At 47.9% G+C, this 15,160-nt stretch overlaps 1 protein-coding gene across 7 annotated transcripts in view; it reads left to right on the forward strand.

Annotated features, from left to right (window-relative positions):
- Window positions 1-15,160, forward strand: part of SH3PXD2A (SH3 and PX domains 2A) — a 262,938-nt gene that overhangs the window by 73,677 nt on the left and 174,101 nt on the right. For 6 of the 7 annotated variants that reach the window (XM_060171382.1, XM_060171386.1, XM_060171384.1 and 3 more), the window contains exon 2: window positions 5,847-5,927. The exons of the other annotated variant lie outside the window; for it this stretch is intronic. In XM_060171382.1, the coding sequence (XP_060027365.1) occupies window positions 5,847-5,927 (81 nt within the window). The remainder of the gene's footprint in view (window positions 1-5,846; window positions 5,928-15,160) is intronic. 7 annotated transcript variants of the gene reach the window in all.

Raw genomic sequence — 15,160 nt, forward strand, 5'->3', positions numbered from 1 at the left:
CAGTTCAGTCTTTATTCACGTGGAACGCAGCGCAATCTAAGCTATCTCTAATCACAATCTTGTCCTTATCTATCCTGAGGCAGAAGAGTCAGGTCCCAAGAGGATGTACGTAGGATAGGGGGCAGGGAGAAAGAAAAAGTGCGACCAGTGAGGATTAAACTAATGTCCTGGAGGCAGGGGGGTGCTCAGTCAACAGTGGCTATGCAAATAGAATACAGTGTTATAAGCAGGGGGTATCAAACCAATGAAACAGAAAGGGTCTTAGAAGCAGAATTTAGAAGCACACCAACATGCAACCATGGATATGTTTGTAATCTACCCCACAGCCCCTGGGGATCTGCTTAGGGGTATGGGGACTGGGTGGGACAGATCAAAATGTTGCAGTTCACTGTCTCTTTGGTGTTTCAAAACTTGAATTTTTGAGTTTATTCTCTCTTCCCACTGGTGATCACTGCAGTGTGTCCAAGGGACTGGCAAGCCTGGGAGTCTCAGGAAGAACAGAAGACAGTCACTGCACATAGGTGGGCCTGGGAGGGACAGGGACCCAGCATGCATCAGTGCTGGGCTGGGCACTGTGGAAACCAGACTGTGAGCTCCAGAAAGATGGGCATAGGTTTGCCAGGCTGCTGGGCAGAAGGCAGGTGCTGGGGCCTAGGGGGCCAAGTGCTGTAGGAATGGATCTTTGAAGCCTGGGCTTTCACTGCTTTCTGCTGGAACTCAGTGGGACATGATTAGAATTAAGGGGATATATGTAGTTGCACCTACCAACAACTTTCCTGCCCCATGAGGCCCTTTGGATATGAGGTCACTAGTGATGGTACTTTGTATAGACAGGCTGGCATCACTTTCTTCACAGGGAAGGGCTTGGCATGGTGACCTTCTCTAGCAGGAAGCCGAAAAAGTGGTTATTTCTCTAGGTGCAGCTCCACGTTACTGCCAGGTGAAGTGTATTTACTCAGACTCCCCAACACATACACACACACACACACACACACACACACACACACACACACACACACCTCCCCAGACTCTAGATGATCCAGAAAAGTTGAAGACTTGGGTCCTGGGGAAATACTGTAACCTCAAAGTCCTTTGACAATAGTGACAGTCCCTCGAGGTGGGTGAAGAACAGCGTCCTGGCCCGAAGTACTGTGTGTGCTTTAGCCTAAGGAAGAATCCCCTTCTCTGAGTGTGTCAACTTCTGGCCAGGATACACAGTTTGGGGGGTAAAGTATAGGTCACATCTCAGACCTTACTTGTTTCCTGGACCAAGAAACCTTTGGGCAGTCAGCAATCTATGCAACTGTCTGTAATATCCCTGGACCTAGCTGATTGATGCCTGTCCCATGGTGGTGTGAGCAGCTGAGAAAGGGCTGTCATCAAGTTTCCATTTGTCCTGGGGCCAGGGGCAGCTAGCTTGTCAGGGGCCCATGGAAAAGAAGGCCTTCCTTAGTAAGCTTAGTACCTCAGGGATAGTAAGGCTCTCCTTTACAGTTTCTAATTCCTTTCCTCTAATGCTACTTTTCTTTTTGCCACCAGGGTGATTGCTGGGGCTCGGTCACTACAGAATGACACCACTGCTCCCAGTGGCAGTTTCTTTCTTCGTTTCTTTCTTCGTTTCTTTCTTCGTTTCTTTCTTTCTTTCTTTCTTTCTTTCTTTCTTTCTTTCTTTCCTTCTTTCTTCCTTTCCTTCCTTCCTTTCTTTCTTTCTTTCTTTCTTTCTTTCTTTCCTTCTTTCTTCCTTTCCTTCCTTCCTTTCTTTCTTTCTTTCTTTCTTTCTTTCTTTCTTTCTTTCTATCTCTCCTTGTTGTTGTGCGCGGGCCACGGAGAAGAGAGAGAGGAGGGGTCCAGAGCGAAGAGGAAACACAAATCTTTATTTGCGCTGGCACCTCAGAGTTGGGTGCTAGAGAGGCAGGTTGGGCCACGTGGAGGTAGCAAAAATGGCCGCCTCATGCAGTAACCTGTCCTGCGTCTGAACACCGGAGTGAAGCACTGGCAAGAGAGCGAGATGCGGAAGAAGAAAGGCTTTTATAGGAGCAGCTTTCGTGAGAATGGGAAGGGGGAGGAGTAACCATAGCACTCCAGGATAGGATAATAACTCTCGTGAGAATGGGAGGGGGGAGGAGTAACCAAAGCACTCCAAATATCTCGGGGATATAGACAATGCCCTGAGGGCACGACATGGCTGAACAGGCACTCCGAGAATGTCCCAACTCTCGCGGGAACTAGCAGTAGCCTGATGGGACAACATGGCAGATGTGACTGCATCGGCACAATTTCCCAGCACCTTCTCTCTCCCTTCCTTCCTTTCTTCCTCTTTTTTTTTTTTTCCTGATAGAGACAGAGAAAAATAGAGAGGAAGAAGGAGACAGAAAGAGATATACCTGCAACTCTGCCACTCATGAAGCTTCTACCCTGCAGGTGGGAACCAGGGGCTTGAACCCAAGTCCTCCACATGGTAACTTGCGCTCCACTGGATGCACTAGCATCCAACACCCTGACTGTATTTTACATCAGCAAAGGACACAATAGGTAGTGGCAGGTACATTCCAATTAAACACAGGACAGGTCCTGGGCCTTCTAGGACTCGTGGAGCCATAGCCTGGTAATTGTTCATTGCTCACTGCCTAGGCTCCACTGTGGCCTCCTTCCACATGGGTGAGCTGAGCTTGGCTCCATGCTCAGTACTCTGGAGTTGAGCTGAGGGTCTGATGTGCATCAGGGCTGTTTTCTTATTAGAAGGAGCAAGACTTGGATGCTCAGACATTTTGGGCTTAATGAACTGAGCAGACAGAAGGCGTACCAAGATGGTCTCAGAGTGGGTGGGCTGGGGGCACTGAGGCGTTGGGCAGATGTCTGGTGAGCGTTTCCATAGCTGAGTCTGTGGAGGAGCTCCTTTGGCTTTGGTTGAGGGTGAGACTGATGAGAACTTGAGATTCGGGGACTCCCTCTTGGGGGAGCCAGATGTAGTTGCTCTCTGTGAGGCCTCATCAGCGCTTGCCATCTGCCTGAAACGACCTGAGATAGGGAAACAGAATCCATGGGCTTCTGACAATCCAGAAGAAAGAGACTCCACCGGGGGAATACTACCCCATGTCAGGCATGTGGAAGCAGGATGTTACACTGAGTCCCAGTTGCCGGATCATATTATCTCTTCTGCTACTGCTGCGGCCACAGCAGAGCTGATTCAGGGCCCTAGTGCAAAGCAGAACCAGCTTTCTCCACTAACCTCTGCCCTGTCCTGCTACCCTTCCACCTGCTCCTTCTCTGCAGTTTATTGACAAGGCCGGCTCGAGCAGAATAGAGATGTTCTGGCGTGGGATGGGGTGGTGTGGTTGCGCTGGAATCCTGTGTATCCTTTGCTCATCTGGAGCCATAATCCTGGACACTCGGGGTCTGGAGAAAGGCAGAGGAGACTCTGTTCAGCCCAGCTGAGAGGAAGGGGCCTGGAGGCCATCCCCAGATGGCTGGGCTTATCTCCTGGGAGGTCTCTGACCATTTCCCTAGCTCAGGATGGAGACTGTTTGTCCTGGAGGCCAGACTGACAGTGGAGTGCGGGGCAGGATATGGCAAACCCAGAGGCTTGGGAGAAGTTGAGAATAGTGGCTCATTTTCCCACCTCCACACTCATACCCACACCTAAACCAGTCTCACTCAGGGCCTGGAAAATAAGGCACATGATAATAGGAGCCCCTCTTTATCCAAAATGAAATAACTGCTTGGTGCAGGCGATGCCTAACCAGGCCCCAGCTGGCAATGGTGGCCTGGACAGCTCTTGCCACTCTTGTCCTCTGGCCTCACCTTGAGGAGCCTGGGTTCAGGACAGGAATTAGAGAGGATCAGCTCCCTGACACTTTTCAGCTATTTTTCAAGAGAAAGAGGGAAGGACTTTACCAAGGGGACACACTCTGATCATGTGTTGCTTAGTCCTAGAGTGGGAATTGGAAGGTGCGGGTTCCGGCTCTGTCACTGACACTCCTCATCAGGCCCCACAGTCCTGGAGGTTGTGCCCAGTGAATAGAAAAAGAGCCTGGGGGTCTGGGAGGTTGAGCTGAGGGAGGGGTCTGAGCATGAAACCCAGGCTGATCCTTCTCATCTGGCCTTGTCCCTTCCTTGGCAAATCAATATCCTGGGTCTATTGGTTCACCCTCTGCAGGAGAGGCTGCCCAGCTGCCAGGGACTATGAGCCTGTGATGAATTCTTCCCGGGAGGTGAAGGGAAGCCCTAATTACTAGAGAGCGGGAGGCACGGGTCATGCTAAGCCCCCATTAAACCCTTTCTGTGAGCCCCACTACTGTGTAACGGTCCACAGTGAGTACAAGTCCTCTCCTGGGGGGGCAGCACCTGGTCTGGGGCATCACTGCTACACTTGGTTGTGGACAGCTGCTCTCTGCTGAGAGACCCACAGACGTGTGTGTATTTGTGGAGGGAGGGGGGTGCAGGTGGGAGGGGAGCTGTAGCTAGCAGGAACTGATTGTCAGCAGGGCGATGAAGTAGGCAGTAAACCTCAGGAGCTCCCCAACATCCTGCCCCTGACAGTGAAGACCCTCCTGTTTGAGGGCTTCCTCTTCGGTGGTCTGATTTGGTTGCATTCCTAACTGCTGACTCCTGTCTGGGTCCCCACATTCTCTTTGTTGTCAGCTCTCAGAGTTGACATGACTCCTCCATGCACCTCTAAACTCTCCTCCTAATCAGGCAGTGTACAGACTCTTCAAATTCCCCAGAGTTTCATTAAAAAAACCAACCAAACAAACAAAAACCCGACTCACTCTTGACCATGTAGTTCGATTTAAATATCCATGGTCCTAAATTTACACTATAGAGAGATAGTCCAGCGTAGCTATGAGCGTGGGAGTTGGACTCATCTAGACCTGACTTTAAGTCCTATGCTCTGTATTTTCCTTGCTATGTTACTTTGGGCAAGTAACTTTGATTCTCTGAATCTTGACTTTTTTCCAGTACAAAATGAGAATAACAACTACCTTGTTGGGATAGAGACGAAATGAGCTGCTGCTCTGAAGGCGTAGTAACTATAACTTAACGTGTTTCCAGGATTCATTTTATGGGATATATGTTATGTTTACATCGGGCATAAAGTAAGGCACATCCCTGCCTCACATAGTAGCAGTTACTAGCTTATCATGAGTTTGTGACCATATGGGGTAAACTTTTACTGTATGTTCCTTCTTATCAGAATTATATAAAATCTGCCCTTGGGTGGCTTGGGTGTCATCAAGCACTGTTTACTTTGCTTTATGGCCCTCTCCTGGGGTGCATTTCAGGACAAATTGGCCCCAATGCACAAGGCTAGCTCTGTGGCATAAATTGTAGAGGAGGAGGCACTGGTTCAGAGTGAGTTTCTTTAGCTGAGAAACTAAGAACTGGACATAAAGCCCCACACTGCTGTGTGCAAAACCCTTACCACAGACTTCATGTCTGTCTCTACAAAAGTTTCCACCACTGAGCCACTTCCCTGACCCTGAGTTTCCTTTAAAAACTCCAATTTTATGTTTACTGTGTAAAGTACAGATAAATAAAATGAAGGAAATTAGAATCACATGTAATCCTAGCTTCCTGGAATAACCATCCTTGTAGTTTTATTAAATTTACCTCTAAGCACACTTGTGTGTGTATGTGTGTGTGTGTGTGTGTGTGTGTGTGTGTGTGTGTGCGCGCGCTTAGATATCTGTGGGCCATCCATGTGGCATGTGACACTGTGCAAGCCACTAGGAACAGAGAAAAGAATAGTCCTGGCCATGGAATACCCACAGTCCCATAAAATGATGCCCTGCACAGCTGGAACTGGAACCATCATCACCTCACCTGCTTGTACCTTTTCCCCTCAGGTGTACATCATTAATGTGACCTGGTCTGACTCCACATCCCAAACCATCTACCGGAGGTACAGCAAGTTCTTCGACCTGCAGGTAAGTGGGTTTGAGCTTACATGGCACCTGGTTTTACCCAGTCCCTGAGTCTCTGGTGGGCTGTCCTCACTTATGTCCTCACTCATCCGGGGCATTAGCTGAGCAAGGCTTGGCTCAGTGATGGCTACTGCAGGCAGACACTTGGGGCTTTGTTGGCTTCCTCAGATGGTCTTAACAGCCTTGCTTTGTCACCCTCTATTGCCTGGAGGGGAGGAAGCCAGTTATGGAGAGGTGGAAGGATGGCTACGGGTGCTGTACTCATGAACAGACATGTCTATAAACACCCTGGTTGAGACACAAGTCACCACATCATTGCTGGCAAAGAAAAGCAAACACATAGCAAAAACTGAAGCAGGAAAGAAGCAATTGCTGGAACTATAGTCACATCCCAGTGGGCATACCACTGTGTCCGCCTGACTGAACAAGGCTCTGGCCAAGTTGTGTGTGTTTGTGTGTGTGCGCGCACATGTGTGTGCACATGTGTGTGTGTGCATGTGTGTGTGTGCATGTGTCTCATATGTATAGGCTTGCTCACATGGGGGATGAGGGGTGGGAATGGATTTATGGTCCCCACAGCTCCACTGCAGGCACTTCCCTTGATGGCAACTAATTTGGTTAGCCCTCTTTGATTGTAAGTGACAGCTGTGTGCTCATACTGTCTTAGATGAAAAGGAGACTTTGTTGGGAAGCTGTACCAGGGGAGTTTATGTAGCTCAAAGCAGAGTGGGGCTCTGGCATCAAGAACACCTAAAACCAGGACTGACCTCGACCTCGTCTCTGCTTCTCCTTGAGCACCTGCCTGCAACTCTTGTTATCTTCTGTCCTGAGGAACTTGACTGTCAGTAGCACCCGCATTTCATGGCTTGAGGCTCTAACAGCAGAAATGGACTCTTTCCTGACTCTAAATTTAAAAATCCATAGGAGAAACAGGCAATAGCTCATCTTCTATAGTATATATGTCACCATGCACGAGGTCCTGGGTTCAAGCCCTACCATCACTTGGGAACACCATGTAGGGCACCAAGAGACGTGATGGAGCAGTTCTAAAGAATCAGCTGGGAGCCATAGAGCTGTGCACGTACAAAGCCCCAGTAGGCAAAGCAAAAGAGAGGGAAAAAAAGGGAAGAAAGACAAATCCCTGGGCCAGGTGGTGGCACACCTGATTGAGTGTACATGTTACAGTGCCCAAGGACCCGGGTTCGAGCCCCCGGTCCCTACCTATGGGGAAAAGCTTTGCGAGTGGTGAAGCAGGACTGTAGGTGTCTCTCTGTCTCCCTCCCTCTCTATCTCCCTTCCTGATCTCAATTTCTGGCTGTCTCTATCCAATAAATAAATAAAGATAATAAAAAAACTTAAAATAAAAGACAAATTCCAGGGAAAAACTCAGATTGGTTGATGTTAGGCCAGGTACTGGGCCACTCTGCATAGGTAGGGTTATGTGACCCCCAACATGGCCGTTAGGGGGCATGTGCCTAAATCAGACAGAATCATTGTGAGCTCAGTATCTACCCTTCTTACAAGGAAGGGAAAATAAAAGGGTCTAGATTCTTCTTCAGGGGTATGATCCTGATGTAAACAAGTAAAAGCATGGAGACTCCCAATCTTAATCCATATAACCAAGACCTACTCCTTCCTTTGCAAGCCTTTGGTGTTGTCATGTTGGTGAGGCCAGACCTACACATTTATCCCCTAGGAACTGATTTATGTCATTGCCATCATTTTACCTAGAAGAAGAGCCAGAGATGAGCCAGTTTCCTGTATTACAGATCTTCTCCAACCCAACAATCCAGGGTGGGGTATCTCATTGACTATAGAGTTGAAAGCCACTTATTTATCTTCTTGTCTTCTTCCTCTTTCCCCTCCAACTCCTATCCAATCTCTTTGATTCTTTCTGACCTAAACTGGTAGGATTTTCTGATACCCCAATCAATGGGTTAGTGTGCTAGGCAGGAAATGATAACTTAGTTGGGGAGAAGGAACCCTGAAAGGCCTCATTGATGAGACTGAGGGGGTCTGAGAGTTAGCGGAAACTCTCAAATCAGAACTTCTCTCTCTCTCTCTCTCTCACTGTTCTGTCCTCCTAACCCCTTCCTAGTTAAAAAAAAAAAAAAAAAGAAAAAAGAAAGAAAATCTCACAGGAAAGGAATGTAACTTCTTCAACCCCCATATCCCCTCAGCCCTCCCTCTAACCCCCGCTGGGTTCTGTTTCCTGTGTGCCCAGAGTCACTCACAGTCCAGGGAAGTTTGTGTGGTGCCCCCATGGGGTGTCACCATTTTGGAGATGCAGTCTGGAGAGGAGTTGGGATGGCCTTTTGGAATTTAGCCTTTGAACCAAGCATATAGCATCTTTGCGAACTGATTTTACAGAACTCATGGCTTGAGGGCCTTTGGTGGTGTTTCATTGTGGAAATCTCTTATTTGTCAGGTCTGCTAGTTTTAATATGCTAGCTTCTACTGAGAAAGAACAAGTAGAGTTGCTGCCTGCCTGCCTGCTTGCCTTCCTTCCCTCCCTCCTTCCCTCTTTCCCTCCTTTCTTTCCTCCTTTTTTTTTTTTTTATTGCTACCAAGGTTATTACGAGGACTTGGTGCCCACACTACAACTCACCACTCCTGGTGACCATTCCCCCCACCCTTTTTTTTCTTTGATTGGACAGAGAGAAATTGAAAGGGGGGGGGCAGAAAGCAAGAGAGACAGACACCTGCAGCACTGTTTCATTATTTGTGAAGCTTTATCCCTGCAGATGAGGATTGGCAACTTGAACCTGGATCCTTGCTCATGGGAATGTATGAGCTCAACCTGGTGTGCTACCATCCAGCCCCAGCATTGCTTTCTGAGAGGCCTTCTGAGAGAGTGGCTTCAAGCATAGCCACTGGGCACACCTTGTCTGGGGGACTAGTTGCTGACTGCCACCATGTGACTCAGGACCTGTTGCCTTTTTTTTTCTCTTTACATCTGTAGCATCAGATCCCATCCACCCACAAGCACACACGTACCCCATAGGTCTGGTATGAGGATTACATGAAAGAATCCATGCTTTTCCCCTAACAAGTAGTTATCTAGTAAGTTGTCCAGAATTAGGCTCCACCTTACTGTGCTGCCCCCCTCAGTTGGTTTACTCTGTGCCAAGGAGCTGCTGGGGGCCTGAGCCCAGTTTTGAGTATTAAGAGTCTCATAAGCCACAGGCTTCCTGGAGCTTGTGGCTGGAGCAGGAAGAGTCCATGGAGGGCTGCTCTCAGAAATACTTGACTTATCTGCTTTGGGGCTGGGCACCACCTGGAAACCTTAGGCTAAGTTAACATGAGAGAAGCTGCCAGTATGGCTTTAACAAGACCTTTCTGGGGTTCTTCCCCCCAACCCCCAACCCAACCACCGAGCTATTCCATATCACTAATTCTACATGCATATCTACTTTTCGGGTCTCATTTGGGGCCTGAATACCCATTTGAGATATCTCTGACTCCCGTCCTGCCCCCTTGTCCATAAGTTGATTTCCTATCTCCAGGAAGATTGGGTCTCCCCATACTTTCTTCCTTTTTTTTTTTCCTGCTTGGGCTCCCAGATCTCTAATGTAGCCCCGAGCATCATGGGCAGAGTGATATCTGGTGGTCCCAGCTTTGCTCTGGCTGTGAGGTGAAAAGGCTACAGGACAGGTACCAATCCAGTTTCATTGGGAGTAAGCTCATGAACCCCAGTATCCTTTCACCTGCCACCCAGAGATGGATAGCCATGCCCAGCCCCACTGTGACAAAGTCAGGAAGTATTTGATAGATGCTCTGTTGTAGATCTTGATATTTCCATGTCTCTGCACTGTAGGTCTCACATCAGCACAGGCGCCCTCCACCCCCCAACCCATGTCCAAACAAAATTTTGAAGCAGAGCATCATTTTGGGCTGTCATCTTCAAAGCTTCTGCCTGACCTAAGCTGTTCTGCACTTAGGAATACTCCTTAGTAATAAATACTTGGGCACATGCCAGGGCAACCACCACTGATGGGGCAGCAAGCAAGGAGGAGGCAGGAATGGAGGACTTGTGCTTGGAGGAGAGCCCAGTTTCCTTGAAGTGACACCTGGCATTAGAGAGTCCTCATTACGGTCCTCAAACTCCAGTAGAGCACTGAGGAGCTATGCATGCTTGGAGAGGAAAACCACAAGTACCTAGTGACTGCCTGGAGCCTTCAGATTGTTCAGAATAGATTCACTTATTTTGGTTTGCCCCTCTTTACCCCAGTCACCGAAACTGCTCACTGCTCACTACCGGCACCTTTCAAGACCCTGGATAAATGTAAGTGACTAATTAAATATGGCTTTTGGATAAGCAATGAATGATATTTAATACAAATCAATTAAGATGTCACACAGGACACACTTACACTGAAAATGTGACTCAGTTCATCTGAAATTCCCATTTGCTTGCATGTCTTGTGTTTTCACTGGTTGACCCTGGTTGTGTATGGTGAGGTTGGAAGCCACAAGGTGAACACACTAGACTGGCTTGGGCTAAGAGTGAACTGGATTGTACCAAGGCCTCCAACACACTAGCAGTTTTGAGGGAGAAAAGTGATACAGGCTGGAGAATGCTGAGTTGAGAGGGACAAGTTCCTTTCTTTCAGGAGTCCCTATCTGGTGGGGAGAGTAGACTTGTAAACACTTAAGTCCACTGTAAATGAAATAAATGCTTGATTGAGTCACAAGCGATGGGTTGTGGGATAAAGAGGAAGGAAAGGACATTCTTCTGGGGGTGAGGCAACAAAGAAGATGCCTGGATGGCTTTGAGTGGTGACAGCAGGGTGTGACATAAGCACACTCTCACTCCAGTTTGGGGAGATTTGGTTGTTTTGAGAATTAGAGTTATCAGGGTAAAATCTGTCTCTAATTTATCTGTTGATTCATTTATTCCTGCCTGTCTTTTTCCGTCCATCCATCCATCCATCCATCCATCCATCCATCCACCCACCCATCCACCCTCCCTCCTATCCACCTTCTATCTAATATTAAGTTTTTGACTTCTGTGTCTTGGGCAGTAAGCCAGACTCTGAGGGCTTATTGGTGAGCAGAAGCAGATCTGGTTATGGCTCTCATGAGACTTACAGCATAGTGAGGGAAGACAAGTTTTAGCTAGGTGTCTATATCTATGTGTTATACTATTGCAGATGTTACAAAGAAAAGCATCGCAGTTTCATTATACGGAAACCTTATGCTCTGAGCTCTAGTTGGGCTTCTGTGAATTAGTTTTATCTAATAGATCAAGGAATTATTATTCTTTTGAGGCCGTGTGTGTGTGTGTGTGTGTGTGTGTGTGTGTGTGTGTGTGTGTGTGTATGACAGAGAAAGAATGAGACCACAGCACCAAAGTTTCCTGGATTACACACATGGCAAAGCAGAGCACTATCTAAATGAGCTATTTCACCGGCCTTATTTTGTGCTTCTTCTGAAAGCACAAACTTGCTGCCTAGACAAACACATGATTATACACCTGCACTTCTAATATCTTTATAGTCCTCTGGTACCCTCTGAAATCTCTCCAAAGGCACCAGGTTAAGACCCTCAGCTCCATCCCCAAACATTTTCCCCTCGACTACCTTGAACCTTCAGATCCTGTAGCTCCCTCTCCGCTCCTCACAGGGGGCTGTGCAGTGGCCCAGCTTCTATCACTTTCTGCCTATTGGGAAGCACTGAGTATGAGGCCTGTAGTCCCGTGCTGACCAGTGTGGTAGACATTAGCCAACTAGCCTCATACAGCAATGTACATTCTCTCCCTCTCTCCCCCCCCCCCCTCTCTCTCTCTGTCTCTCTCACTGTGTGTGTGTGTGTGTGTGTGTGTGTGTGTGTGTGTGTGTGTGTGTGCATATGCATGCATCTGCATTTGAAGCTGGGGCTTCACTAATATGTGACTTCACTGCTCTGTGCTCCCCCCTTTTTTTTCAGATCGAGAGACAAAGAGAAAGAGAAAGATACACAGCACTTGAGTTCACTCTAGTGCCACAGCACCTCCCATGCAGTGCTGGGACTGAAAGATTACAATCTTTAAATTAAATCGAGTTTCTTGGTTGTCCTTGCCTCACTGTAACTGCTCAGTAGCCACAGGAGCTGGTGGCCACAGACAATTCTGTTGGACTGTACGGCCTCAGTACAACTTGCTCTGGCTTCCCACCACCCCAGAGTGCTCCATGCTCCACAGCTCTCCTGCTCTCTCCTCAATTGTCCACTGACAATCTCTGGAGCTCCTGCAGAAAGAGGGAGATTATCTTCTACCATCATCCCCCTCAATAGAGCACTTTGGGGCAGCAGCTATTCCAGACAGCTCTTTTGGAAACCAGAAGCATGGGTTTCTAAAGACATTTTAGATGTGGAGTTGACAGCAGAGAGAGGAGAGGCTCTTGGTCCTCAAGTAGAAACTGGTTTCTTCTGACAAGCATCCACTACTTAACCCTATCAGACCAGGGAAGGGAGCCATCCCAGAGGAGGCTGGCCAGGACCAGACTGGGTGTGCAGTTAAGGGGAGAAAGAGGAGCAAACAGCAGGTGGATTACCTGGTAGAAGGCACATGCTCAGTGACTTGGTTAGCAGCCCAGGCCACCATAAAGGAGTGCCTACAGAGGTATGTGTGTGTGTGTGTGTGTGTGTGTGTGTGTGTGTGTGTGTGTTGGAGGGAGGGGCATTCAGGAGTGGTAGAGTACTCTTCCTTAATGGCTGGGCCCTATATCCAGTCTCTGTGAATGTCCTTGAACAGACCTTATTCTGGGAAGTATCTCCCCCAAGGCTTGCCCCCAGCCCCCACTTGAGGAAGGAAGGAAGGACCTGAAGGTTCTCTGAAACCCAGGCCCCAGGAAGGTTGTTTCACAATCTGACCTACAAGGCTGTGGGCTGCGGGTAATTGCTCAGCAAACACTGGCTCCATGGAGCCTCTGCCCCTTTGGTCTGAACTCTGGCCAGTGAGCACTGGGTCAATATTTGACCAGCATAGGGAGGGGCTTTATACTTCCCCCTGGCTGCCTGGGAGAGAGTTAAGAGGGCTGTTCAGGCTTGCTCCTTTGCTAGGAAAGAGTTGATCTGTTTCGAAGAACTTTTGTTGTTTTTACTCTTCCTGATTCTTCCCACTAGACTCTGCACCCCTGCACCCCTAGCCTAGGACCACACTCACTTTGCAGCTCTCCAGTGGTGAGCATAATGATGGATGATGAGACTATGCTCCCTGGTAGCTGGCCAGTAATGGATGTGTCTGGGAGAGCCATATTATGATGCCATTTATGGGGAGTTATAGGATCACTATATATTTATTTGTTTGTTTGTTTTGGCACCAGGGTTATTTCTGGGGGCTCACTGCCTGCATGATGAATCTATTCCTCCTGGTGGCCACCTTTTTTTTTTCTTCATTAGACAGGACGAAGAAAAGTTGAGGGGGGGGCGGATAGAAAGGAAGAGAGAAAGATAGACACCTGTAGTACTTGCTTCACTGCTGGTGAAGTTTCCCTCCTGCAGGTGAGGAGCAGAGTTTTGAATCCGGGTCTTTGCATGTGGTAGCATGTGCACTGATCTCAGGTGACCCCACTTGACCCCAGATCACTCTATTTTTAGAATTAAAGAAGTTTTATTTCAAGTTCCTCACATTGCAGGTAAACTTCTGTGATAAATTTCTATGGACTACATTCAAATGCACTTGGGTTTGGTTTGATGCCTAGCACAGACCTCAGTCTATGTGATTGGGGTTGGGTCACACTGGGGTGATCCTGGTATGTGCCAGGGGTTGATCTGAGAGTTGGGGCAGGGGTGTGGGAGAGCAGGCTACAGGCTCCTCCTGCAGACTCTGTATTTTAATCATCTGGGCAACCTCTGAGCTGTTTGAGATCATTGCCCAGAGACTAAAGGCACAGGGGCCAAAGCCTGGGTAGGGGGTCCACTTAATTCTAAAACTGGTTTTGTACCAAGGATTCTAGAGGGTTCTGGCACACTCCATTCTGGTAGTGCAGGGACCTGTATTGTATTCATGCACTGTTTAAAACATTAGTCTTCAATAATTAAAAAGACCCTTATGTGGGGAAAGTGGAAAGTGTCAAATCCAATGTGTCTGGGATAGGGAGGTGGCTTAGCAGTGGTGCATGTGCCTTACAAGCTCAAGGCCCTGGGTCCCATGCCTGCCACCATTTGAACTGCATGTGTGGTAAAACGGTGCCTTTGCCTCTCTCTCCCTCATACAGTTTCTCCCATAAAAAGGAAGAAAGAAAGAAGATGAAAATGGGGTCATGTAGGTGGCTCAGCTGCATAGCGCATGCACCCAGCCCTAGGTTTGGTTCTGGCATTTCATAACAAAAGAAATAATAAAATAAATAGAGCCGGCAGTATAGCTCACATGGATAGTGCACCTGCTTTGATATACATGAGATCTGGGTTCAAGAGTCTAGTGCACACCATACTGGGGAAAACTTTGGTGCCGTGGGGTCTTTTCCTCTTTTCTACCTCTGTATCTGTCTTACTCTTTCTATCTGAAAAAGTCTGCCAGGAGGGATGAAGCCCTGGACATGACAAAAAATAAAACAAAATAAAATTGCACCTGGTCTGCCTTATGTAGGACCCTGGTTTGAACCAGAGAGGAAGTTTCCGTGCTGTGGTTTCTCTCCCTCTTTCTCTGCCTCTGTCTCTTTCTTTTTGTCTGAAAAAGTTGACCTGGAGCAGTGAAGCCCCGACAATGATATCATGAATACATAAACTTGCATGCTCACTACAGCCTAATGGGACAGAAGGCCCAGGTTAAAAACATGATGTTAAAAACATATCTCACAATGGAAAGAAAATCAAAATAATTATTAAAATCATATTACCTCAGAGTTCCTAGATCATTCCTGTGGAATGTAAATGGTTTGAACTCATTACAATAACCTCCAGGGACCTATCCAAATTATCTCCTCGAACTGGAATCCTGTCTTCAAAGACGACATGCAGTGGCTGCTCCTGTGTCAAGGGGCAATTCAGACCCAGAGTTGCGTTGTTGTGGAGTGCTGGAGTTCAGGACAGGTCCCCCAGGGCCAGGAAGGTCGGCTTCCAAGACCAGCCCCAGCATTTACTAGCTGCATAACCTTTGGTGAGTCATATCACCTCGCTGTACCTTTCTCATCTATGGGATGGGATATAATAAAAGTACCTGCTTAGAGGATTAATAGTAAGGATGAAATGGGGCAGCCCATGTACAGAGAACCTGTGGCCAAATGACTGGCATGGAGGAGGCTGCCCAGGGAAGC

The sequence above is a fragment of the Erinaceus europaeus genome, chromosome 14, assembly GCF_950295315.1.
Source record: "Erinaceus europaeus chromosome 14, mEriEur2.1, whole genome shotgun sequence".
Classification (NCBI taxonomy): Eukaryota; Metazoa; Chordata; class Mammalia; order Eulipotyphla; family Erinaceidae; genus Erinaceus; species Erinaceus europaeus.